This window comes from Prunus dulcis, chromosome 1, assembly GCF_902201215.1.
Source record: "Prunus dulcis chromosome 1, ALMONDv2, whole genome shotgun sequence".
In the NCBI taxonomy this organism is placed as follows: domain Eukaryota; kingdom Viridiplantae; phylum Streptophyta; class Magnoliopsida; order Rosales; family Rosaceae; genus Prunus; species Prunus dulcis.
The window spans coordinates 23,331,053-23,359,032 of NC_047650.1; the positions used below are offsets into that span (position 1 = coordinate 23,331,053).

General features: G+C 36.1%; 3 protein-coding genes and 1 long non-coding RNA gene across 5 annotated transcripts; 3 read left to right on the forward strand and 1 right to left on the reverse strand.

Moving 5' to 3' along the window:
* Nucleotides 1-262: 262 nt before the first annotated feature.
* Nucleotides 263-2,646, reverse strand: LOC117615797. Its single transcript, XR_004584061.1, has 4 exons — nt 2,565-2,646; nt 2,142-2,475; nt 1,762-1,830; nt 263-615 (listed from the first exon to the last, which is right to left on the reverse strand). It is a non-coding gene; the product is annotated as an uncharacterized LOC117615797 (long non-coding RNA).
* A 1,414-nt stretch (nt 2,647-4,060) lies between these two features.
* On the forward strand, nt 4,061-6,222 carry LOC117626748 (WAT1-related protein At3g28050-like). 2 transcript variants are annotated; one of them, XM_034358576.1, is made up of 7 exons: nt 4,061-4,412; nt 4,490-4,552; nt 4,668-4,781; nt 4,950-5,196; nt 5,322-5,480; nt 5,587-5,738; nt 5,860-6,222. In XM_034358576.1, exons 1-7 carry the CDS (start codon nt 4,234-4,236, stop codon nt 5,996-5,998), a joined length of 1,053 nt encoding a protein of 350 aa, XP_034214467.1. In that variant the 5' UTR covers nt 4,061-4,233; the 3' UTR covers nt 5,999-6,222. The 2 variants fall into 2 exon arrangements, with proteins under 2 accessions (XP_034214467.1, XP_034214476.1); XM_034358585.1 differs by having other exon boundaries at nt 5,638-5,738.
* A 13,817-nt stretch (nt 6,223-20,039) lies between these two features.
* Nucleotides 20,040-20,779, forward strand: LOC117616742 (WAT1-related protein At5g40230-like). Its single transcript, XM_034346148.1, has 3 exons — nt 20,040-20,221; nt 20,401-20,563; nt 20,723-20,779. Exons 1-3 carry the CDS (start codon nt 20,040-20,042, stop codon nt 20,777-20,779), a joined length of 402 nt encoding a protein of 133 aa, XP_034202039.1.
* Nucleotides 20,780-21,236: 457 nt separating this feature from the next.
* LOC117616752 (WAT1-related protein At5g40240-like) lies at nt 21,237-27,552 on the forward strand. Its single transcript, XM_034346162.1, has 15 exons — nt 21,237-21,632; nt 21,748-21,810; nt 21,995-22,108; nt 22,297-22,522; nt 22,634-22,792; nt 22,885-23,036; nt 23,663-23,805; nt 24,575-24,692; nt 24,805-24,864; nt 25,037-25,150; nt 25,619-25,853; nt 25,941-26,099; nt 26,201-26,352; nt 26,475-26,675; nt 27,266-27,552. Exons 1-14 carry the CDS (start codon nt 21,451-21,453, stop codon nt 26,626-26,628), a joined length of 2,031 nt encoding a protein of 676 aa, XP_034202053.1. The 5' UTR covers nt 21,237-21,450; the 3' UTR covers nt 26,629-26,675; nt 27,266-27,552.
* The last annotated feature ends 428 nt before the right edge of the window (nt 27,553-27,980 follow it).

Here is a 27,980-nt window from a genome sequence, read left to right on the forward strand (position 1 = left end):
TTGATGACTTTTCAAAATAGATTTTCATGTTAAATAGCTGAGATAATATGTTGTTAAACCAACAAAAAAAAACTCCATTGTTTTCTTTGATCAAAGAGATAACAAAGGAGGTAGAATCGAACACAGCTCGTGGATAAGTAAACACACTCCCAATCACTTTTATATTTTATCGGATGGAGACAAATAAAAAAAAGGGATCTTCACTAATATACCCAAAATAGGAGCTGAAATTATAAAAAAACCCCACATGGAAAACACTTCATAAACACACCCAAAATCCATTTATTAAATAACAAATTAGTGTTGAAGTTCCAATAAATTACAGCACTGCCACTATCAAGCCCAACAGAAAAAAAACTCAAAAAACACCCAAAACAAACATTTATTAAAAAGCCCAAACTTTTTTTTTTTTTTTGGGTTACAAAAAGTCCAAACATTTTATTACAACACAAAACTGTCTCGAAAACCGTAACTTCAAGCACGCATCTTCATTAAACCATCTCTGCAAAACGTCTCTTCATTTCACCGTCTTCATCATTTATGCAAACTAAAACTCCATAACTACCACCAAGCTTGATCTACTTTTAAAAACCAACACTACACACTAACCTCCACCTACAAAACAAAGACAAAATTTCAGAGAACAATTTCAACAAGAAAAGGCTTCAAAGGTAAGACATTTAAAAACCAAACCTTTATTGTAATATTGATTAATTGCTGTAAAGTTCCAGTCTATGGTAATAACAGTATTTTAGATTCAAATCCAAGACAAAATCTTGGAACTATATTCAATTTTCACTATTGGACTAGCTGCATATGACTATAAAATAGTCAGTTTTCAGCAACTCAAAAAAGAAAGAGATATTTAGTCAAATACAGATTCTTAACATTGTTGGTTTACTGTCATGTTGATTAATGGCTGTAAAGTTCTAGTATAAGGTAATAACACTACTAGTTTACTTTCATGTTGATTAATGGCTGTAAAGTTCTAGTATAGGGTAATAACACTGATTGTTTCCTCTAAAATCCTATTTCGAATGCATGTCTACCACCGTAAAGTTCTAGTATAGGGTAATAACACTGTTTGTTTCCAATGAAATCCTGTTTTGAATGCATGTCTACCACTATAAAGTTTCAGTACAGGGTAATAACACTGCTTGTTTCCTATGAAATCCTATTTCTAAGGCATGTCTACCATTATAAAGTTCCAGTATAGGGTAATAACACTACTATATTCTTCTGAAATCCTATTTCTAATGCATGTCTACTCCTTGTAAAGTTCCAGTATAGGGTAATAACACTATTAGATTCCTCTGAAATCCTATTTCTAATGCATGTCTACCCCTTGTAAAGTTCCAGTATAGGGTAATAACACTACTAGATTCCTCTGAAATCCTATTTCTAATGCATGTCTAACTCTTGTAAAGTTCCAGTATAGGGTAATACCACTGCTTGATTCCTCTGAAATCCTATTTCTTATGCATGTCTACCCCTTGTGAAGTTCCAGTATATGGTAATAATTAACATTGCTAGTTTCATATAAAATCCTATTTCTAATGCATGTCTACCACTGTAAAGTTCCAGTATAAGGTAATAACACTGTTTGTTTCCTATGAAATCCTATTTCTAATGCATGTCTGTAAAGTTCCAATATAAGGTAATAACATTGCTACCTAATATTAAATTATAGTCGACTCAAAAACCAATAGTGCATAAACAGAAAAAACACGAATATACTCAGATTCAATTGAAAAAACATACCTCATGTGATAACCGAATCAAATATCACAAATTTGTAACCGCAGCTCAAACCAAAACACAAAAGCAAATCTACAACCAAACCGAATATGGAATCAATCCAAATTATAAACAAAAAGAAATTAAAATCACAATTTAAAACTCAAACGAATATCTAAATACAAATTAGAATGAAATCAGAAAATCCAATGGCTTATCTCCAAATCGACAATAACAAAAATAAACATATAAAATCAAGAAGAATTGGATCTACATTTCAAATATAAACTACAAAACTGCAAAATTATGAAATCTTAACCAGCAACTTAATTAATCGAACATGAAATCACCCAAATCAGCCTACAATAAAATCGAATATGAATTCAAATAAAAAAATCAAATACCTCAAAATCGAAGATTGCAGATCGAATAGGATTTTATACTGAGCCAAGTCACCAATGCACCATGAGCCATTTCATCCCCTGAATCCACCAAGTCATTGTCCATTTGCTCATGTTGCAAATCCTCCAAAATTTGCACAGATCCAGCATCTAATGGATTGCCATGCCAGTGCCAGTGCCTCTGACTTCAGCTTCTGTCGTGCCATTTGGACTAACATGATTGAAGGCAGAGGCTTCGTCAACTCCATCTTCCAAAGCATTACTGCTTGATGTTCCCTAAATTGAGATGGCTGCAAAGTTTTGATCCACGGGCTTGGAAAAGGGTCTCCTAGTTTTCCTATATCCAAAAGATCATAATCATATGACTTCATCATTCTTATTCTTTTTTAGAGAGAGAGAGAGAGAGAGAGAGAGAGAGAGAGTTACTTGAGAACAGAGCTTATGATTTCATTGTCAAAACTGAGGTGGAAGAACAAAACTAAAAATTGGGGTTGAAGATGAAGATGAGAGACTGGAGGTCGTGAGTTCTGATCTAGTGTTTATTAGGAATTCCAATTTTATGTTAAAAGGGTAATAAAGGTATTTCATCTTAATAATTAAATTAAAAAAATATACAGCTGTTGATTTTTGGGTTTATTTTGGGTGTGTTTATATACATTAAATAGTATAGGGTATTTTTATAGTTTTATGTCTAGAAATGGGTATTTAACTAATTTTCTATAAAAAAAACATAAACATTAGCCAATACAGGAAAAAGAAATTGAACCATGACCCTACATTTTGGGTGGGGTAGATGTTATTGTCAGTCTGTCATTAATAGCATGCAAAATTGACATCTCATTGGTGGTCAAAAGCATTTGCATTCTAGTAGTAAAAGAACATTGGAATAAAGTCCAACTTTTATTCAAGTGAGGTGAAAATGTGGTACTTTAATTATGGTCTGGCATATTTCATTTTCCCTTTCTTTCTAAGATTTGTAATTAGGCATCTTGCTAAATTTAATTATGGTCAAAATCATATTTCAAAATATTGCTGTCGACAAAGACAAATGTATAGATTCCTTTTTAAAAAAAAAAAAAATTTGTTGTCCATATTACATGATACCTCAAAAAATACTAGAAACACCAATTGATGTTGAAGAATTTCACTTGTTTCATATATGGGCTCATTCATTACTTTATTTATTGACATTAATTAAGAAATTATCACATCAATTAACAACGGCATCAGATAAAAAAAAAAAATTAGTTGGGCCATTGGCCTTTACCTTCATAAATATATACAGGCATGGAGGAAGCAAAGCAAACAAGCAACCCCGTGGGGTGGGTGGGTACGCGTGGGCCAAGGTATCTTAGCGTAGGCGGTGCAGAGGGAGAAACGTGTACCTGCGTGAATGAAAGTATAAAATCATGCATGCATAGTTCTGTTTTAAACATCTAATCGTTGACGATTGAACTTGAAAATTTAACACATTTGCATTATTTCTGCATAACAACAGATTTTTCCAAGATAAAAATCTTCCATCAGATGTGACTCAATTTTTGGGCCTGAAAAATCAATCCTTGACTAATTTAATGCCAGAATAGTATACCATTCTTGTTAACATATATAGACCATTATCTTATCTATATATATATATATTCAATCATCAATGTAATAAGGCTTATAGAAATGCAGAGAGATTGAGTAGAAGAAAGAGGAGAGAATTTCAGAGAGAGAGATTGGAGAAGAAGCTAGCTAAGATTATATTAGCTCAGCTCCAATATGTCATGCATATATTGTGCTCTGACAAAACTGTTAGGAATGGAATATTCCTCATTACATCATTCAATCCTAACCTCTCATTTAACTACCCTATAAGATAGAGACAAGTGGCACAAGACTATTACATTTTCTGCTGCATACTTGAACTGTGATCCAAAGCTGCCTATTAAAACAAAGAATAGAAACTTCTTTTGTTCTAATTACATTTCAGCAATCACACTTATAAACCAACAATTCTCGGCTTTAGTTTCATGCTTCAACCTTTGTGGCTTTGACTCTTACCAGTATAATTCCTGGAGAGAGAGAGACAGAGGGAGACAGAGATTTGGATATGGCGATGGGGATTTCAATGCCCTTTGTGGGAATGGTGATGGTGATTCTTGCTCAGGTGACTAGTTTGATACTAAACAAGGAAGCCATGGCCAGCGGACTGAGTGAATATGTTCTTGCTGTCTACTCTTTTGCTCTAGCTGCTCTCATTATTCTCCCTTTTTGCTTCTTCTTCAACAGGTCTCCGCCTTTTCTCTCTGTTTCTCTTTCTCTCTGTTTAAGTTGATTCACTTACTTGTCTCTTCATTTGATGGCAGATCAGAGCGTCCCCCACTCAGCTTCTCCATCATCTCGAGATTATTCTTACTCAGCTTTATTGGGTTTGTCAAAAAGACCACAGTTGAAAGTTGAAACTAATAACCAATAATTAAGTACAAGTTGTTCTTGTCTTTGGCTTTTTCCACTTTTCAGCTAATTTTATTTTCATATAAACAGATCTTCTGGACTGTTAATGGGACTTGCTGGTTTAAACTATGCCTCTGCTACACTTAACACAGCCATGCTTAATCTCATTCCAGCCTTTACATTCATACTTGCCTTACTTTTCAGGTTTTTAATTTCCACAGTTTCTGTTTTTCTTACTATTCAACGTCAGTCGTTTTCTTCTGTTCAAATCATGACTTTAAAAAAAAAAAAAAAAAGGAAGGTATTTTCTAGAGCCACAAAATTATTTGTCAAGCAAGTCTCATGATTACTTGTATTTTACTGTTTAATTAGGATGGAAAAGCTAAATTGGAGGAGCTCAAGCAGCCAAGCTAAAACTATAGGAACTGTAGTGTCAATTACAGGGGCATTTGTTGTGACCTTCTACAAGGGCCCTGCAGTTATACACGCACGCTTGTCCTCTGCTGGGACTGGCCTATTCAGTAATCTATTTCTCTTCTCAGAAAAATCACATTGGGTCCTTGGAGGGCTACTTCTAGCAGCTGACTCCTTCTTGACCTCATTATGGTTTATTGTGCAGGTGATGAACTTTTGTACAAGAAGTTCTAGCTGATATAACATCCACTTACCTCAAGTACAAATTAATATGATATGACCCTTCTTTTTTTTCGTCTTTTCTTTCTCTTTAACCATGAATTTTTGCAGGCCTCAATTCTTAAGAAGTACCCTGCAGTGCTGATCACAGTCTTCTTTTACTGCTTCTTTGTCTGCATACAATGTGCATTAGTCTCACTGATACTTGTACAAGACCTAAGTGCTTGGAGGCTAAAACCTAATATTGGATTGCTTGCAGTTTTATACTACGTGAGCAACATTGCATATAATTGTGATATCATATTGTTAGTGGATTAATTAATTTAGGTTATACATAATTTGTTAGTTAACATGAGGTATAATTTGCAACATGTAGGGGATTGTGGGGATTTCATTTCGTACCAACATGTGTACATGGTGCCTGCAGAGAACAGGACCTGTGTATGTTTCTATGTTCAAGCCCCTTGCCGTGGTTTTCGCAGATGTCATCGATGTAATTTTTCTGGGACAAGCTCTCTATCTTGGAAGGTATAATATAGATATATGTAGCAGATGAAGATGCAGCTTTTCACTTTTACCAATTACGGTATATCTTCCTTTTTTTTTTTTTTTTCATGGTACATAAGAAGTAATCAAAATTTTACTGCAGCTTGATTGGAGCAGCTGTAATTATCTCTGGTCTTTATGTTGTGATATGGGGAAAGGCCAGAGAAGAGAAGTCAAATGAAAACAGTGGAGAAGGGCAGAATTGCTTAGAATCATCCACTGAAAGGGTCCCCCTGCTGTAAAATGTGACACAGAATTGCCTTGTATAAATGTTATGGTCTTAATGTGTTCAGTATAGAATCAGTGCTGTCATTTTTTTAAAAATTGAAAACAAGAAATGGCAGATAAAAAAGTGAGATCATTGTCATTTCTTTATCTTATTTTTTATCTGCAGACATGGGTTGTTAGGGACTACCCTGCAGTGTTAATGGTAACAACAATTCGCGGCATCTTTGCCACCATCCAATCTGCTTCAATTTCTCAGAGTACTGTCAAAGGACTAAATGCATGGAAGCTAAAGCCTGATATTGAGTTCATAGGTATTGGGTATAATGTGAGGGAAGATCTGTTTCAACATTATTGGCTTAATTTGCTTTTGATTTTCAACCAAAACTTAATGTGCTGCTTAATTGATTACTAGAGGCAGCTTTTGAAGTAATGCTAAAGACTGGTATTCATTTGTGGGCATTGAATATAAAAGGTCCTGTTTATGTTGCCATGTTTAAGCCACTTGGGCTAGTCATGCCACTTTTCTTTGGCGTGCCATTTCTTGGAGATACTCTGCTATCTGCAATAACCATGTTTTATTCACCGACCCAAAAGAAAAAAAAAAGAGAAAGAAAAAAGAAAAAAAATAAGAAGAGAGAACGTGTTATTGGTTGCAAGGATATAAGTTACAGTGATGCAGCACGGAAGCACGGATTTATAGATCAACAAACGTCTAAATAAGAAAAGATAAACTGAAATCTACTAGAAAATAGGGATAATCTCTAAAATTGGATTAATAATTTGAATAACTGCTTAATACAATACCATGAGTTGACTTAAATAGAAAACAAAGAAACCCTAAAATCGTGGGACACCTTAGGTTCCAGAATATTCTAAAACTTAACTAATAAGAAAATAATTTAAATCCTAATTAAAATCATATCATGAAAATAATTCTGATGGATAACTTATTCTAGAAATACAAATATAAAGGTAAACTTCATTTTACTACTCGGAAGTTTCGGACTTTGCTACATCAAGTTTTTTTTTTTTGTATCAACGTCATTGTGGAAGCAAAATATCTCACCCTATGTCAAATAATTAGGCCAATCAATCTGGGAATTATTTGACCTAATTAGGAGTTACCTAAATTAATTGGGAGGTTATTTGATTCAAATCATATGTATTTGATTCTTGCCTTAATTAGGGATTTGATTAAATCAAATCCCTAAATGCACTAACCTCACCAATCTCACCAACCTCAACAACCTCACCAAATTAAGGAAGAATAATTCCTTTCCATCTACGGAATTATTCTTCTAAAATCCTAACCTCCGACGCCCACTATATATACTTGGCTACGCACAAGGATTGAGATACGTCTAAATTCCTACTGAAACTCTACAGAAATTATCCTTCACAAATCCTAGCCGCCATATTCTTTCTCTTTCTCAACACACGGCTCCAGCCACCCCGTTTTCCTTCAAACACCCAACCTAACTTAGGCATAGGAGGGCCTTTGCCCAACACCCCCCTGGTGTGGTCCTTTTACTCCAATTTGTTTTGCAGGGAGAAAGAGAAGCAAAGAAGCCGAAGGAATCTTAGGCGAATATTCTTGTGGGACAAAATTCGCTCCCACATTCATATCCAAAATTTTATTTTTTATGATTGCCATACCTCTGTTATTCAAATGATGATGTGGCAATCAATGGCCCAGCAAAAATCAGACATATTGTGCCACGTTAGTTGATAAAAATAAAATGTAAAAGACAAAAAATTAAAATAATCAGTTAACAATTAAAAATGTGAGAAAAACATGAAAATTTAAAATAATTTTTTCAAAAAAACTCTCTCCCCTCTCTCTCTGCAACTAACAACACAGAGTCGGGTAGGTGTGGGTATCTAAGCTGGGGATCTAGGGTCGGGAAGGGGAGGGTGGATCAGGGTCAGGGAGGTGGAGTGGGCTTCTAAGGTTGGGGATGATGGGGATCTGAGTTAAAGAGAGGGCAGCTGCTTGTTGTTATGTTAACTCACAATTGTACAGGCCAATTAGTAGTATAGCAAGACAAGTACGAGGTCATACCCATGAAGACTGAGAAGTTAAACTTAGTTATGTACTTAGATGACCTGATTATAGAAAATAGGAAGTTAAAAATAGGAAGTTAAGTCTAAAATAGATTTTAAAGTGAGACTGAGTTTGGAAACAAATAAAGCAAAATGAAATTGGAATTTGAAGTGAGAGTGCTTGTGATTGTAAAAACAAATTAACAAAATGAAATTGCAAACGAAAGCAAGTAAACAAGTGTAACAAAGAGTGGTCTTAAGGGTTGGAAAACAGATTTTGAGACTAGGGCATTCGATTCACCATAACAATCCAATTCAAGGTTATAAGGATTCAAGTGACAAGTCTAATTCAGATTCAAAGATTAATTCTAGCTAAAGTATGATTAAGCCATGGTGTCTGATCCTAACCTTGTATTCATAATTCCCTAATTAGATCCTTATTGTTGAACCTAAATTAAGCATTAGAAATCCATTAAGTATAGAAGAATGTTTTAAATAACCAAGCATGTATCTAATCCCTGTTATCGAATGTTTATACATATCATTCCTATTCATAGTTCAATTAGAATTAAAGCATATGGTGTCTACTCTTAATTCGAACCAAGATATACAAATCTAAATGGTAGCTAGGCATTTCGATTAGCATATAGGCAAGTAGGCATAACGAATAAGAACATGAATCATGAATCAAACTTGAACTTGAAATTTATAAACCCTGAATATTCATGTTAGGTTACATCGAAGCCCTAGTTTTAGATTTAGCTACTCATAATGGGAAAGAAACTTAAACAGAAATGAGAAAACATAATGAATGCAATAAGAGTAGAAAAACCCACTTATGAAGTTCTTGTGGTGTCCAATACTTCTCCAAGAGCTTCCCCACGTCTAGAACGATGTATGAAGGCTAAAAAGGTGATTTGGGATGAGTTTGGGTGAGTGGTGATGTGAAACCCCGTATTTATAAAATTATATATATATTATATTTCAGGAAATTATATATATAATTGCTCTGATTGCATTCTGTCATGCCCCGAACCTGGGGGTAGGTGAAAACCCCGGGTCCGGGGCGTGACAGAATGAGAAATATAATATATAGCAGACTAGGGGGTAGGTGAAAACTCCGCGCCCAAGGCGTGACAGGTGATGGCTGAGAAAAGGGAAATTCCTAGGGAAATGGAAGGAAGGCTTGCTGGGACAGTTTTAGTGATTTGGGGCTGTTTAGAGCTTCGAGTTGATTGCTGGAGTGTTTGGGATTGTGTGAGTGTTTGAGGGTGATTTCTAAATGTGTTTGGGGAATGATGGGAGTGTGGAGGATGGATGAACTGTAGGAGTGTGAATCCCATGATGTGTCTTTGGTATGGAATGGAAGTAGTATTTATAGGGAGAAGGAAAATAGAATTCTAAATTGATTTATGCGTTCGCTGACAGGACCCGAACCAAATTCTGCTTTGGAATTCGAGTCGAACCCTATGCGTGTCCGACACTTGGCGAATGTCGGGCACAATTGACCTATTTGCCCTTTGAACTGTATTTTGACCTTGACTCCTGCCGAAAATTTGGCAGAGTCTCCCCTATAATTTGCTCAATCCCAAAATTAACACCTGTCAAAACGAGCAATAATATCTACACAACCAACTGCCAACACTTCAATATACAAGCCAATGGTTCCATTCTCACTCTAGGGCAATATATCAGAGCAGTTCTAATAGTATACAGATAAGCTAATGTTTTTACAAACCCACACTTTTGTAACGAGAAGGCGCGGAAGGCAAGATGGCCCGGTGGTGGATTTCCTGTGCACGCTACAGCCTGGGGGCGCAAAACATTTGAAAATGTGAGTGGACAAAAATAAAGGTTCATAAAATATCCTAAGGATATACTAACCCCCATTGTAAAAACAACTAAATATGGAAATCTGAATATTCAACTGTATTTGAAAGAGGCTGAATTCAAGCATTCACTAATTATATACGTATATATATAATCACATTCAAAATCAATAAAACTTGCATGAAAACACTGTAATCAAACTTGCATAAAAGCAATATACTCAAACCTTGCATAAAAGCACTGCAATCAATTAAAACTACCACTCGGATGTACCCCTGTAATTCCGTCAATTCCCCTGGCAGGTCTCGGCGACACCCAGTCTATCCGAGCCGCAAACTGGCAGGATACAGGGGACTATAGTCAGCCTGATCCGCTGGCAGGTCTCGGTGACACAAAATCAACCTGAGCCGCAACTGGCAGGATTCAGGGGACCGTAGTCAGCCTGATCCGCAATCCTGGCAGGTCTCGGTGACACAAAGTCAACTCGAGCCGCAATTCCTGGCACTCACGGTCCGAGCGTCCCCGAAACTCGTGAGGCAAATGTCAAGTGCACTGACAAGACTGAGGGTAAACTGAATGTCCGTAGACATCTGCATAACTGAGGGTAATAACCATAGATGGGTACTCACGGTGGTTTAAAATATATAACATTTCTGAAAAATCTGCTGAAGAATTGAATTTTTATTAAATCAAGAACTCTGAGAAAATATAATATATAAATATTATAATAGTTTCTGAAAGATCTGATGAATAACTGAATGTTTATTAAGTCAAGAACTCTGCTATCATCAGAAAATATAAGGTTTCTAAAAATCTGATAAATCTATGCATTTCTGTTAAATCTGAAACTGTACTGCCACTTTGTCTGATATAAATCTCAAACTCTGCTCTTTATAATTCTTTAGCATAGTTAACTAAGCAGTACAAAGATAAAGACATTTGGCTTCACAAACCATACTAGGAAAATTCACAATCAATTAAACTTATTTAAGATCAAATATTGAAATTCATTTATAAAATCATTTATAAAAGAAAAGTCCACTCACTCCTGGTCCGAGCTCGCTAGACCTCCTGAAGGTCTCTTCTGCGGGCCTGCCTGGTCTGGGGTGCCTGGGTAAACCATCATGAATATTTAATTAATAAAACTGCTCGGTAAAAGTTTTTAAGTAAAACCCTGACCTCCTACTTCTAAAAGTGCGTGCACTAACTTTAAAGTCATTTTTCTGCCCACTTACGCATTTCAGATGTTTATAACTGTCTGAAAAAACTCGAGACTTCACTAAGCGATAAACTTACATATTGGTCGATACGGAACCCCGTGGGTCCACGACCTCCAATGACCAATCTGAGAGTTCCTTTAAGTTCCTCACATATCAGGAACCATGTTCTACAAGTTTGGTCTGAAAACTGACGATCGGATTGACCACGATCGTGAAATCATAAAATTTCCAAACCCTAGCCCCAGGGTTCGCGATTTCGAAGTATCCGGGACTGCGATTCACAATCCGTCGAATCCTACACGATTCTGAAATTATCTGGAACAACATATTTGAATTTGAGCGCGATCCAACGGTTCAGCAGTATCGAACCCGGAAATCGCACAATATGGAAAATCCGTTCGGGGCTCAAACGGTATCCAAATTGAGATCCGCGAAATCCTACGCGCTCGTGACAACATAAGGATCACAACAAGACACAGTGCCACTGCACCACCCTCACCCACGCGCCGCAGCACGCGCCGGCAGCGATGGGTGTCTAAAGCGATTTCGCCTCGCCGGAAAAACTTCAAACCACGGCTCCAAACTCCTACCCTAGGTAAAACACCATATTTGGAGCCACTTTTGTTCTTGGACCTACCCCAAAAAGTGGCCGGAAGTGGCCGAAAACGGAGGCCGAAAATCGGCTGAAACTTCAATTCGAAAACTGGGTTATCTACGGTCAAAATTGATGCAAACCCATCTAACCATCAGCTAGAGCATGGAAAATAGGTAGGAATCCATACCTTACTCGACAAATTTGGAGAAGAATTGAGAGAGAACGAGTGACTTGGAGATCCGGTGAGCACCGTCGGTTCCAGCGCAATTTCCGGCCAGCGCAGGTCACGTCGCCGGCGGGGAACGGTCGGGGAAGGAAGAGGACGTCGTCCCGGTCGTTTTGGTACCAGCCCCATCCACAGCCGTGGTCGGTGGCCGGAGATACGAAGGAGAGAAGGGACGGACACGGGAGAGGGAGGGAGGTCGGCGCGAGGAGAGAGAAAGGGCTGGGCTGTTTTTATAATTCCAACTTCGAAATATTTATGGTTGTGCCACTGACACTCTTTTGACCATAACTTTCTCGTTATAACTCTGATTCGGGCCTACTACGTGTCTATGAACTCATTTCACCGTGCTCTACGCAATGGCACAAGTGGAATTGTCAAATTCCTTCTCGATCAAAAAGTCACCTTTTTCTTAATAAAATATTCTGAGGGCAAAATTATCTTTTCGCAAAATAAAATATTCCTTCATTATGAATTTTAGGTTTGGGTTATTACATTCGCCAACAACACTCACTTCACCAACCTCACCTAACACACCAATGCAATAGAATTCTAAATTGATTTGGCTGTGCACTTCACCAACAAATCCCACCAGAAATCATAGCTCAGGAATAGCTCATCATGACCAAGCAACAATTAGCTCATCCTTAGGTCAGCATGACTAGCAACTTCATAGGCTCACGAATTGGGCTTCTCTTAAGCAATTGATGACTTTGACTGTACATCTTGAAGTTCAGAATGTCATCTTTCCAATCATATGTCATTTGGGCTAATCCAAGGTCGGATGAAGATGTTAAGACCGAAACAAATTGCTAACTCAGTCTGCACGTTTTTGCACCATTTTGCATATTTTCCTATCCAAAGTTACCATTGCTACCTAAACCTCAAATAATTGAATGATAAACACAAAAAAGATTAGAAGCATAAGTTTAACTCAAAAATATAACCAAATCATAAGCTAGAATGGTTCAAAATGATATACAATTATGAACTGATCATTGCTACATTCATCTAGCCGAGATTTCAAATCCGGCGACAGGGTGGGTCTTTGTGGATACAAGACTAGGTCTTCATGGATTCGGTGACGAGGCCAACTTTTTCTTGTGTAATTGATTTGTGTGATTCGATTGTGTTTGTGGTCGTTTAGGTATTGGGAGGTGGTGAGGAGGGGATGCAAGGCTTTGGAAAAGTGGGATGAAATGATAAACAAGCTGGGCTTGTTCTCAACCATCCAGACCAAGGAGGATATCAACACCCCCAATCTCAAATATCTTCTGGGTTTAAAAGAAAAAAATTTAATTTTTATATTGTGGAAATATGAATGGTTGCTCCCAATCTGCATTTACCAATCCTTTCAGATAATAGCTCGTAAAGCTTTTCTCCTTGGTTAAATATTATGAGCTTCTAATGGTATTTTGGTTACCGGTGCCATATTATCTTGGTGAGTTATCTGAGAAAGTTACATTGGATGGCAAGATATAGATTTCAAATCTGGCAATGAGCATCTGTTGATGAAGTAATAGTTTACCAAATGAGTTGAAAGAGAGGATGTGGGTCTTTGTGTGGTGGTGGAGTGTGTTTGTACAAATTTCTCACGGGAGAATATTAGCGGGTTGATTCCTTGACTTTCGATCTTTCTTCTCTATCTTCCTCGATCATTGCGAAATAAATAGGAGTAAAAGACCACACTTAGGAGGGTGTTGGCCAAAGGCCTTCGATGCCTAAGTTAATTCAATTGGATCTTTGAGAAAACATATGGCAATAGCTAAAATGAATGAAGTTTTCTCTATGGCGAGAACCAGGTGGCATTAGCCGTGTGTGGTGGTACTTAGCCATGTGAGGAGAGAGGGTGAAAGGGGCGGCGAGAAAGAAGGAGAGATTGTTTGCGTAGGGTTTTTGAGTGTGAGTTTAGAATTACCTTGAGTGCCTTGTGTGGCTGTGTATTTATAGCCTCCTTGTGTGCTAGGGTTTCGGGAGAATAATCCTTATTTGGTTAGGATTATTCTTCCCCAAAAAGATGATAGGAATTACTCCCAGAGATTTGGTGGAGACGGGTTACTTGATTTAATGGGATATTCATATCTTAAATCAAAGATAATTTTCCTAATTAAATAGGAATTAATTAGGCTAATTAGTTTGACCTAAGGAATATTCCTTTTCCATGTGTTATCTTCTTATTGGCCGGTGAAATATATGCTCCCATAGGGTGGAGGGGGTGGTGGCTGGTCGGGGGTGGAAATGGTGTTGGGGGTTGTGAGCAAAGATAGAAGAAGAGGGTTTTATTTATTTATTTTTTATTTTTTATTTTTTATTTTTTAAATTTAAAAAATTGCTTTATTTTTTGGTAGTTGAGTTGAGAGAGAGTGACAGCAGCGAGTGTTTTTATATATATATATATATAAATATTTATCATGTCATGTCACGAGTTAATAGATTTTTTGGCGGCTGATTGACAATGGGTATGAAAATGGAAGGAAATTAAACTTTTGGGTACGAAGTTGATATGAAAAACTTTATGTAGCAAAATCATAATTTCACAAAACTTATGGGTAGTAAAGTTCTCAAGAAATCAAGCAACCCGAAAATCCCAACAATACGCCTTCCTTCTTTTCCTAGTGCCATAGATGATGCTTGAACATTATTTTCCATATTTGAAGCCCAATTTTCTGATTTTGAAATTTTCTCCTTTTTTCAAATTTCCTTCATGGGAACAAACCCATGATTTATCCTACATCATATAGCTTTGTTTCAACTTATTTCAATAGGTTGCTTTGAGCGGCTATAACAATGGTAGGGTTTTATGCTGTAATTTGGGGAAAGCCCAAGAAGAGGAGGAGGCTCAAAATGATCAAACCGGAAGCTTGGAGTCATTTTCTTGAACAAAACCTTTTTGCCTAAACAAGAAAAAACACTTGTGTGCAACGGGGATTGCAACATTTCACTTCACACAAGCTTTTCAACTAAACAAGGCACTGAGATGAAAAGTCTTGCACACCATCAAATGTCAAGCTCTTGATGACTTGACATGGTTTCATCACCACCACCGTCGCCACCACTTAACATGGTCATTACTGCCACTCTCCCCACCAACATTAATGTCTCTACCATCCCCACCACCACCGTCTCTACTACCATCCCCAATATCAAACATGATGCCCTACTACTAATTTGAATTTATAGAAATTTATAAAAATCTATCAAACTCTATGATAAGATTCTAACAAATTTCACCAAAATTCTTATGAAATTCAATCAAAGTATATGTGGAGTTTATAAAAGTAAAATAAATCCATAGAGTTTTAACTACTTTAAAATTCATTAAAATCTTAATTAATACCAAACAAGCTCTTGATGACTTTTGAAAACAAATATGCTTGTTAAATAGTTGAGATGATATGTTTTTAAACAAAAAAAACTCCATTTTTTCCTTTAATATAGATGAAGGAGATAAACTCGAACACAATACGTCGATAACTAAACACTCCCAATCACTTAAACATAAACATTATGCCATTATGGTGTGGCCATTTTTTCCTTTATTATCCAATGCAACAAAGAAAAAGACGATAAACATTAGCTAATCGAAGAAAAGAAATTGAACTATGGTATGTCCCTTCATTTTCGGTGGGAGGGATGTTACTGTCAATATGTCATCTCATTAGTGGTCTAGCTTTTATTAAAGTAAGTCGGTCCCCTCTCTATCTAAGATTTGTACATAGGCCTCTTGCTAAATTTATTCTCGGCTTAAAATGTTGTATGACAGCTAGGAGTGGGCATCAATCCAGCCGAATTGATGAAACCAGTTGAACTAATATAAAACCATTTCAATTTTTAATCGGGTTTGGAAACAGTGCATGTGTAAGTCGAAAAGTTGCTTATATATAAAACCATTTCAAAAAAGAAATACGGCGGTTACATATAACTACGTCGTTTTTAAATAACACGACGCAATATTTGTTATGCGCCGTGGAATCCTTTCATTTAACGTCGTTATGTTTAATATAACCGACGTGGATTTAAATAAAATAAGAATATAAGAACAACGACTGTTTTTGTTTTACTGTCGTCGTTTTTCGTCGTCTTAAGTAATACTAAGACGACGTAATATATTTGTTGAGCGACGTTGATTTTTTAAACGTCGTTAGGTGTAATATAACCGTCGTTGAAAATTGTCTTTCTGATTGCAAATTTGCAAAGACGTTAGGTATAATTTTTGTAGATACACAAACGCACACACATCATCAACTTCCAAAAAATTGTCTCTCTGATTGCAAATCTGTGTCATCTGTTAAGATTATGATGTGGAACAGAATTCCATCTGTTAAGATTTCGTAACCCTTGGGTTCTCAGAAAAATCTGATTATGTCAGCGGTTTTCTATATAAACCGTCGTGGTTATTTCAATTCTTGTCATTAAGTAGATCTACCGACGTAGGATAAGAAAATCAAAGAAAAAAATTGTTAACAAAAATTCATATTAAGACGACAGTTTAAATTAAATGTACGACGTATGAAATGAATAAATACGACGTTAAATTTTATAGTACAATTTAAAGATAACGTCGTAGAACTATATGATAATGACGTCGATATATTTATATTGTACGTCGTTGTAAATTATTTTAATACGGCGATATTTTTTATTTTAAAGACGTGGATTTGTTTGTAATTATACGGCGTCTTATACGAAAACCTCGTCGTGTTATTTTATGAGTAAAAACGGCGGTTTTTATTGAAATCGTCGTCTTTAATTTCTACGTCGGTCGATTCATAACTTCCGCCGTTCTTTGTTGGCTTTGATTTTACACTGCGGAAATCTGTTTCAAATAGACGTCGGTTGTTTAATTAGGTACGTCGTTGTTTTTGAACAGCCATTTGAATCTCCAATTTTTTGTTGTCTAAGGTGGTATTACACGACGGTGTTTTTAGAACCGTCGTCTTTTTATAAACCACGGCGGTTTTCACTTAGACCGTCGTTGTTTTCTGGTCGTCTTTTTCACTTTTTGTAGTAGTGATTTGGCTGTGATTTTGAAGTGAAACCAGTCCAATCCGGACCATGCCCAACCCTAATAACAACTAGTGGGTCATTGTATAACTTTCATAAATTTTCATTTGTTTTAGATGTTGAAGCTGCATAGATTATTTGAATTTTGCCTACTATCATCAACCAGGGAGAAAATATTGAATGAGAGCGTGGGGTAGGTATTAACAGTGATTCTCAAATATCGCAGAACAGAATGTGATATGATGAGATAGAATGCAATAGAAACAAAGACACGGGGAACGAGTTATCTATTCTTAACGGTCAAAGCGAACCCTTTCATTATGGGTATTGGAGCAACACTACCTATTGATAAGTCCTTAACTTTAGGTCTTTTTTAATTTGACAGTACTTGTATGCTTTTAGCTGGAATCTTATTTAAAAATGGGAGCGTATGGATTGGTTCAGATCAATATGGAAAAGGGTCATCCTATACTTTATTTAGTAATTAAGAAATTGCCACATTAATTAGTAACCCAAAAATTGGTTGACGAGTATTTTTGATAAACTAGTTAGGATCAGATAAAAAAAGTTCAAAAGAAAAAACAAACACGTTGGGCCATTGGACTTGACCTTCATAATCTAATACCGGGAATGGAGCAAGCAAGCAAACAAGCAATAAGCAACCCCATGAGATGAGGGGGTTGGTATGTGTGGAGAAAGACTTCTATAAAATAAGGATACCATGAATTTTCTATTTTTGGGTAATAATGTTCCACGTGATATAGCATTATTGGCCAAGATCATAGCAAAATATTGCATTATTGGTATCCCAGTGTAGGGGTAGAGAAGGAGAAATGTGTACCTGCGTGAATGGAAGTATAGAATCATGCATGCATATTTAGGGTTTAGGGGGAGGAGGATGCTTCAAAAGTGCTCTTTGCACTAGCTTCTAGGATTATGGTAGCACTCTTTGCGTGAGTGGTACCACCATTCTCCATTCTAAGCAATGGTTTGTCTGGTTACTAGTTACTCATCTCTAGCGGTTGTGGATTTACGATGGCGGCGCCACAAGGAGAAAGTGGCGGCTATAGTTTTCCAGATTTAGGGTTCTTCCTTTGTGTTTGTATTGGGCTAGATGTTTGTTTTAGGGCTCGTTTGGTACATCGTATTAGACTATGGATAGGAGTAAATAGTTCATGTCATGTGTTTGGTGTCAACTCGTATTATTTAATTACCTTACTATTTTATATGGGTTGAGCTTTTAATACTCTCCTTACCTGACTAACTAATACAAACCACACACACCGGATTAGATAATACACGCTTAATTATACGACTAGGGATAAAGAACACGCGTTCTACCGTGAAAAATCAAACGCTCTTTTCATTCTTCTCCCTAGGGTTCTTCTCTGCAATCTTCTACACAGGTTATTCTAATCACTCTTTTCTAGGTATCTATCTCTCACTCTCTATTTTTCATACTTTCTCAAATATGCTTCTTCTTGCTTCTTCTTTCTTCTCTATATATTTCTTCTTTTATTAATTTTTTGTGAAAATTAGGTTATGAGTTTTTCCTTCTTGACATTTTTTTAATCGAATGTTTTGTTTGTATGTGATATAATTCTACTAGCAAATAAATTGATTCGTGGAATTGTTTCTTTGTCCATGTGTTTGCTTTTTGATGGGTGTTTTTCAGTTTTTCACTGTGTAGAAACAAATAGAACAATGGTTAGGGTATGATTGTGAGGGATGCCAGTGGTTGCTTTGTGGCGGCAAAGGCAATTTGCTTTGGAAATCTTGCGGCTGATAAAAAAAGAAAAGGACCATGCATGTAGTATGTGAAACACGACAAATCTATTGGTGTGGCTTGCATGCAGAGCACAGCTAACATACCATAAAGAACTAATCACAATTCAATATCTCTTTTGGATGGGACTTACATTAGGGTTTGTGTCCCTGAAGAAGATAAATTAAGATATTAAACAAAGGGGGAGGTTGCAACCAATGTATTGGGAGTTTGTACTCCTAAAAAAGTTTCGTGTCATTTAAATTTCAATTTCCACTTAAATTATTAAAGAAATTTTTTTAAAAAAAATAGTTTGATCCGATGTTATTTGGAACAACACCAAACACAGTATAACGTAGTCAAACTATTTATCCGGAACAGCACCAAACGCCTTATAATATTATGGATAAACAGTCAGTACTCTCCGGAACAGATTAATATTATCCTACAGAAATTAGTCAGTACTGTCCGACGTACCAAACAAGCCCAGGGTTTTCTTTTATCTGACTTTTTTTTTATTTCTGTTGGGCTGAAGCCTTGTACCTATCAATGTTGGGCTGGTTTTTTATTTTTGCATTTTCTAACTGTGTAATCCCTTTCATCTCTATGGAATGAATTACCTTGACCCCAAAAAAAAAAAAAAAAAAAATCTAATTGTTGCCGACTAAATATGAAAATTTAATAGATATTTATAACAAACCCCCTTTTTAACATTGATTTTATATATAAATACTACAACCTACAACTCAAAGAAGAAAAACCAAAAAGTACTAGCTTTCTTTTTTAAAAAAAAATTTAAAAGTATCAAATTTCAGTGGTAATATTATAATTTTTAGGATTTTTAAGGCTTGTATGGTATATTTGGCCCCATTGAATAGTCAATTGAGTTTTTCCCTAGAATTTAAGTATTATAGGATTTCCTTATAATTCAGGTCCATTTACAAGCTTTTGTGTGAAACTGTCAAAATTTTAGACATTTGCATATATGATGATATATGTGAAACTGCCAAAATTTAAGACATTTGCATTATTTCTGCATAACAACAGATTTTTCCAAGATAAACTCTTCCATGTTGCCACTCAATTCTCTATCTTTTGCCTTGAATTTGTGCAGGCCTTAATTCTCAAGAAGTACCCTGCAGTACTGATCATAACCTTCTTTTACAACTTCTTTGTCCCCTAACAATCTGCATTAATCTCACTGACACTTGTACAAGACCTAAGTGCTTGGAGGCTAAAACGTAATATTGGATTGCTTGCGGTTTTATACTCAGTGAGCAACTGTGCACATATAACTCTGATATCATATTGTAACTCCAATGACACAAAGGTATAATTTAAGGCATATAATGGCCTAGTTTTTTTGTTAAATAAAATGAGGTATAATTTACAACATGTAGGCGATTATTGGGATTACGTTCCGTATCAGCAGGTCTACATGGTGCCTGCACTGCAGAGAAAAGGACCTGTGTGTGTTTCTATGTTCAAGCCCCTTGCTGCTGTTGTCAAAGATGTCATTGATGTAATTTTTCTGGGACAAGCTCTGTATCTTGGGAGGTATAATAAACATGTATATCTCTGTATTTTGTTGACTAAATACGTACAACACAAGATACATATGAGCTCAAACTGATATACACCTAGTGGTTAACCAAAATTATTGTAGCAGAGAAAGATGCAGCTTTTCACTTTATTTTTTTCATGGTACATAAGAAGTAATCACAATTTTACTGCAGTTTGATTGGAGCAGGTGTAATTATCTCTGGCTTTTATGCTGTGATATGGGGAAAGGCCAGAGAAGAGAAGTTGCATGAGGACAGTGAAGAAGGGCAGAGTTGCTTAGAATCATCCACTGACTGCAAAATAAGACATAGAATTGCATTTTACAATTGTACGACGGTCTTTGTAGCCTTTATGATGTGTTTAATGTATGTAAAGCATTTCCAATATAGAATCAGTGCTGTCATTTCATTAAAATTTGAAAACAAGAAATGATTTACAAAGGACCTGTTTGATAACCATTTAATTTTAATTTTTAGTTTTCATTTTTTGTGATAGAGCATAGGGGAAAATGAGAGAAATGATAAGAGGGGAGAGGATGGGAAGGAGGAGTAACAAAAGTGAAAACAATTTCAAATAGATTTCAGTTTTTAATTTTTTTTTCACTTTTGTTACTAATTCCTCCCATCCTCCACTCTCATCTTCCCTCTTAATTTCATATTTACTCTCATTCTCACTTCCATCCTCCCTTTTTTTTCTCTATACTCTAGCACAAAAATTGAAAATTAAAATTAAAATTGAAATGGTTATCAACCGGAAAAATCGGATGAATGGAAAGGAGAAAAAGTTAGTTTGGTGTCGGTAGATCGAAATAATTAAGGCTATTGGATCCAGCTCAAGATGTCTCATTCCATGGTGCAGTGTGCGCGAATATAAATCATAATTTTAATTTGAGTGGAAGTGAAATCACAGTATACACCAAAAATATCTACATGCTTGGTTTCACTGCACACATAGACAAAACCTATATCATCTCTTTATACAACAAATACAACGTTTTACAAAAGAAAAGCATAACACTGCTGCCAAAGAGAATTGACAGTTGCCTTGAAATATACAAACTACCCATTTCCTCTATCCTACAACAAAATTACAAGTGCAAAGGGGAAGAAAACAGAGAAATGGTCCAAGTGGGTCCAAGTGGTTCTGTCTTTGTGACCTTGTGACTGTGTGTGTGTGTGTGCCACAGAGAGAGAGAGAGAGAGAGAGAGAGAGAGAGAGAGAGGATGAGCATGGAGATTATACTGCCATTTCTAGGAATGGTGATGGCGATTCTGGCTCAAGCTGCAAATATGATAGTAAACAAAGCAGCCATGTCCAAAGGGAGCAACAAATACATTATGGTTGTGTATGCCAACGGCCTCTCCACTCTCATCCTTCTCCCTCCAGCCCTCTTCTTCCACCACAGGTTCTTCTTTCTTTAATTCTCCATCTCCCTCAATTCTTTAATTTACTGTGTTCATCAATAAGGTGTGTGACAATCTTTCCTCTTCATGTTTCTTTGATTTTCTGATAATTGGCAGATCAGGGACCCCTCCCCTTACATTCTCCATACTCTGCAGATTCTTCATGCTTGCCCTGTTTGGGTTGGTAACGTAGTACCATGAAACTTTACACTACTTTTTTACATGTGAATTTGCAATTTCTTACATGTAAATTGTAAGATAAATAACTCAATCAATTGATATGCGAATTTTTTTAGGGGTTCTTTATTGATGCATATTTAGAAAAAGAAATATATTCTGGTTAATTTTAGTTACTTCCATGCAGATGTTCTGCCCAGATATTTGGATATGTTGGTATAGAATACAGCTCTGCCACGCTTGGCACCGCCATGCTTAACCTCGTCCCAGCATTTACTTTCATACTTGCCATCATTTTCAGGTTCTGTTTTTTATTTTCTGATTGGAATATAAGAATATTGATCTGAATTATACATATATAGAGCTCATGGCAAATGACTAAAACTATTAAGCTTTTTCTTATAAGTTGATTTCTTAAGAGAAAAAACCAATTAGATTGATGTGTATGTGTAATCACATGCATTGATTGTTTGAAATGGGTGGTTTTAGGATGGAAAAGGTGCAGTGGAGAAGCTCAAGCAGTAAAGCCAAAATTTTGGGAACCACAGCATCAATCGCAGGAGCTTTTGTTGTAACATTCTACAAAGGCCAGCCAATCATGCTGCTACCATCATCACATCCACCCAATCTCTTCTCATCAAAATCAAATTGGGTTCTGGGAGGCCTTTTTCTTGCAGCTGATTCCTTCTCCAGTTCCTTATGGTACATTCTGCAGGTAATTAGGCGTATCATTCAATCGCTTAATTACCCTTTCAAGAGCTCAAAGCAAAGAACAAGCAAATCAATTAATTAATTGTTTTATTTTCTTAATTCCAAACATTTGCAGGCATCAACCCTGAAGAAGTACCCAGCAGTTGTGGTCATAGTCTGTTTTCAATGCTTATTCTCTACCATTCAGTCTGCATTATTTACTTTGATTGCAGTTAAAGATGCAAGTGCTTGGGAGTTAAGGTTGGATATGGGGCTGATTGCTGTTTTGTACACTGTAAGCAAGCAAGTAGCAATGTCTATAATGTTTTCAAGTTCAAACTTTATTCATAAATTCATTTTTGTATGTTCATATATCTCATCGTATAGGCAATTGTTTCAATCGTTCTCCGTTACACTTTAACCACCTGGTGTGTGTGGAAGGCTGGAGCTCTTTTTTGTTCTATGTTTAAGCCTCTTGGAATTATTTTTGGTGTGATCATGGGTGCCATCTTTTTGGGAGATCCATTCTATTTTGGGAGGTACGTACAATTGTAACTCTTGTTACTGAAGCATTTGGATATAATCTTTAAGAAATTTGTAGCTTAAGTAGTTAAGCGTATTTATCCGTCTATCCAAAATCTCGTTCCAATTAATTATAAGGGTTAACTAGTAGGTTTTTTTAATTTATAAGTTTAAGCACCTGCGTGTAAAATTTTAAAAATTGAGTACTAATTTGAAACGAGGTCAAAGATGGAGTACTTTTATGTGAACTCTAATTATAATTTGTTAGAGTCAATAAGTGGTGGTCTCACTCTTTTTAGGTGCAATAAAGTAGTATATGTTGAAAAGCCTATAATTATGGGTTTTGTAATATTAAACTTTCGTTAAACTTTAGGTGGTTGAGAGAATAAGATTGATTGGTGGAAGAAAACTTATAAATAATCAGAAACGAAAACCAGTACATAATAACGTAAGAGAAATGGGGTACCCCCACCTCAATTAGTGACGGCCCAGTGGATAATATTTTATTTCATTGATTGATTGAAATTTAGTGAAAGCCACAGATGGTTTACAAAGTCTTTGCCTCTTAACAAGTCTGCAGGTTTATGATTAAGACTTCTTGTTTAGCAAATTAATTAATGATAATTGTACAATAATTTTGCAGTTTGGTTGGCGCACTTATAATTGTTACTGGGTTTTATGCGGTGATGTGGGGAAAGGCCAAAGAAGAGAAGCTGGTGGAAGGTGGCAGTCGTTGGGAATCATTAGGTCAAAATAAGGTCCCTCTACTACAAAACAATATACAATAGAAGCACAACTGCACAAGTATCTTGTGTAAATAACAAGGCAGGTTCTTTTTTGTTTGTGTACATAAGCCGCAGATTATTAAAATAGTCTAAATGTAATGAAATGCGAATAAATTTTTTATTTTTTTTTAATGGTATTTGTAAAGATTTGAGATCCCATATATGAAAATTACATTTATATTATCTCGACTCACCAATATTGATTTTTGAACTGAAACAATCGAGCATACAACTAATTGAAATGTAAAGCGACGTTTTCACCATTCAACTTATCATTTGATAACTAACTTGTTTTTAGTCTAATGAAACTCATCATTTCATCCCTAATTAATTTTTAGTCTAATAATATTTCCCTTAATTTCATAAAGAAAATTTTAAGTTCGAATCTCACTCACAAGTTGAAAAGAGATATGAAATAAACATTGAATTTTGGAGTTACAAGTTACAACTAGTAAAAACAGAACAATGCTTGCAAGAAAATTGACACAATGTTTTTCTTTTATCTTAAAAAGAAAAGGTGGAAACAAACAACATATTTAAAAAAATAGTAAAACCAAGTGGCGGGCAAAGTGAGACAAACAGACACACCAATTATGAATGAAAAAGTGAGTCTTTGGTCAGTTGAAATTAAGTGTAACTGAACGATCTGACGAGTTCGATAGAAAGTGTGTGTGATTCTGGTTGTGGGATTGAAGAGAAAAACAGAGCCATGGGGAAAGTTGGAGCACTACCTATAGTAGGGATGATGATGACTGAGTGTGCTGGAGCAGGGGTCATAATACTAAGTAAAGCAGCCATGTCTACTGGCATGAGCAACCTCATCTTTGTCTTCTACTCCAACGCTCTTGCTGCCCTCATCCTCCTCCCTACTTCTTTAGTCTTCCACAGGTAATTAAATTTCACTCTTTATGGACTACCCAGAAACCAAAGATTTTATTTTTCACTATAATTTCCTACTTTGGTCACAAATGTAATTCCTTTCTTTGAGTGTTCTTGTTAGATCGCGTCCTACTCTCACTTTCTCTGTCCTCTGTTGGTTCTTCTTGCTTGGTCTAATTGGGTAAGTTACTATATTCATCTACAAACTACAATATTAGAAAATCCTATATAATATGATAAATTAAAGTTTGCATTTTGGGATGGTTTTGTTTGCACAATTGACGCCTTTAATTTGTTGCCTTGTGGTAAGTGGATTATGTTTAGTGGGTTTGATTGGTATTAGCATTTTGCAGATTCGTTGCGCAGTTTGTTGGGTATGCTGGGATTAATTACAGCTCTCCTACTCTTGGCACGGCTATGCTCAACCTCCTTCCTGCTTTTACCTTCATACTGGCAGTCATCTTCAGGTCACGCCCTCCTCTTGTTACTCACCCCACCCTCTGGGGTTACCTATTTTACTTTTGTCTTAGTGGAAGCTATTTTAGCTTGCTTTTCTATTTTACTTGGCAGTCTGGAGCATACTTTTGTTTTGTTTTGTGTTTTGTAAAGAAACCTTCTAGGGCAAAATAATAATAAAAGTTTCTGAAAGGTTATGTTTTGAGTCTTGAGTCTTTGGCCTTAGTTTCCCAGGAGAATCAAGTTTCTTCTGCTGTATCTACATTGCAGTACTTATTTTGTTTTTCGAAGATTTCTGTAGAAGAACCAGTGTAAAGAGTTCAATAATCTTATTTTCTCGTCTCCAATGAGAATTTCAGCTGATGAGCTTTCTCTCATCACAGATAAGAGTGTACAAATTTTGAGACAGTGGTAGACTGGTAGTTTGGTAGTGTCACACCGTCAACCATTTCTAAATTCATTCAACTGGGTATTTTCAGAATGGAAATAGTTGACTGGAGAAGCTCCAGTACCCTAGCTAAATCCTTGGGAACAATGCTTTCAATTTCAGGGGCATTCATTGTGACTCTTTACAAGGGCCCTGCACTTTTGTTGACATCCTCAACTGATATATTGTCTCATAACCAACTTTTCTCACAACAGTCAAACTGGGTCATTGGAGGAATTCTCCTTTTGGTTTATTGTGTGTTGGCTTCATCATCTTATATTATACAGGTAAGATCTGTGAATTTAAAATCCTTATGAAACTCTGGAATTTGTTTAGAAAATTGAGATTAGTTATTATTCTATTCTGTGTTTCAGGCATCAGTCATAAAGAAATACCCAGCAGAGCTAATTATGGTCTTTTATTATTGTTTCTTTGTGGCTATTCAAGCTGTAGTAGTCTCTTTGATTGTAGAAACAGACCTAAGTGCTTGGAGCTTGAAACCTAAAATGAGGTTGATCGCTGTTGTATACTCGGTAAATGGAAAACGTAACTCAACCATTACATACCTATTGGATTCAGATATGTGCTAAAACATGAACCTAAGCTGCTCAACCTTTAAATTATATTATTGTAGGCAATTTTTGGCTCGACATTTACGATTGGTGTAACCACATGGTGCCTTCATAGGGCAGGGCCTGTTTTTATAGCTATGTTTAAGCCTTTGGGGATTATTGTTGCAGTTTCCATTGGTGTTACTTTCGTTGGGGATACTTTCTACCTTGGAAGGTAGGATTTCTACCTTGTTTTTCCCTCTTAACTACCATATCTAAATACTGCAGAGTGAGAGACATTAACTTTGTTCCTGGTGAAAAAAAAGAAATAAATCAGTTGCTCGCTGAATCCTGCAGTTTGGTAGGAGCAATTGTAATTGTCATTGGTTTTTATTCGGTGATGTGGGGCAAAGCCAATGAAGAGAAGATGGATGGTGGTGCTGAGACAAAGAGCTTGGCAACAAGCAACCAGTGGGTCCCTCTATTACAAAACACTCTTGAAGAAATATAGAAGTTTACAGTAATCACACCATGAGGTTTCTCTTGCCAAACAAATGGGTACTCTATCTCCTCTTCTTCGTTCTTTCAGAATGCTACCATTTCTGTCATTCTTGAAAATTGGGATAGGTTATTGTGGAATTGTTTGCTGAAGGATATGGAAAATTGAGGATAACTGGAAAACTCATCCCTTCCATCAGTTGTTATACTCCAATTCAGGCCTGATTTGGCGCTGGGTTGGTCCATTATTTTTGGTATTTTAACTGTTTAAGATAACCAGACAATCCATGATGCTGTTTGTATCACCAACAGATAGTGAGCTACCACCATCATGCACGTGTGGGGTTGGAAATATCTAACAACCACTGTTGATGTGACAATTAGAGAAGATGGCAGCCAACCGTCAAGTTTTATTTTTATTATTTTTTATGCAAGCGATATTGGGTGAGGGGGGATTTGAATGTAGGACCTCAGGTGCAGGGGAAACCGTCAAGGTTAATTGCAAGCAATGACCTGTTTGCCAATGGGTACTTGCGTAATAGGCACAATATGGAGATTTATGTTCGGTATTTTTCTGCATATACATTTGGTAGTTTTGTTCATAATATGCCCATACCTGAGCGGAGAAGTTTTGTATCTATAAAATGTAGGGTTGTGAACATGGGGAGCATAATCATACATATCATATCAGAATGAGTTGGACGTCGAGTTTGCAGGGTCAAACTTAAAGGCAACCGTAACAGAAACATTTATGTGAAAGCAGCTTCTTGTTTGGAAATGAAATCTAGTTGTGGTAGTTGGTTTAAGATGTATGATCTCCTTCTTCATTAGTTGTAGCAAATAAGGTAACAATAAGTTAGTTAGCCTTGGGAGGGAAGGAATGATGGCAATTGGCGAGGGCTAAAGTTCTTGAAGAACATATTTTCCACTATTTAATTGAAACATCTGTTGACATCTTTTGTTGTTTCTGTAATTATATATCGTTATTTTTCTTTCTAATCATACTAGTACTTCAAATTGTGCAATTGAAATGCAGGCTCTTGTGGGCTGATATTCATGGGAATTATGAATTATATATGCTTAAAATTTTGCTAGATCTGGGTTGAGTTCAGATTTTAAAAAAAAAATCTAAAGCAAGATACAAGAGAAGCACAACTGCAGAAGTCCTCTGTTTATGCCTAATGGAAATGGAATTCCTCTGTTTCTAGTTGATGCATTTTCAAATTTTATCAATTCAAAATTGTAAAAACGTGTGCCTGCCTAAATGGACCAATAACTTAACCTAAAAATTAAGATAATTGCGTTTTGTACAAGTAAATACATAATCACACCACCTAACTAGAACTGGCAACGAATAATTTGACA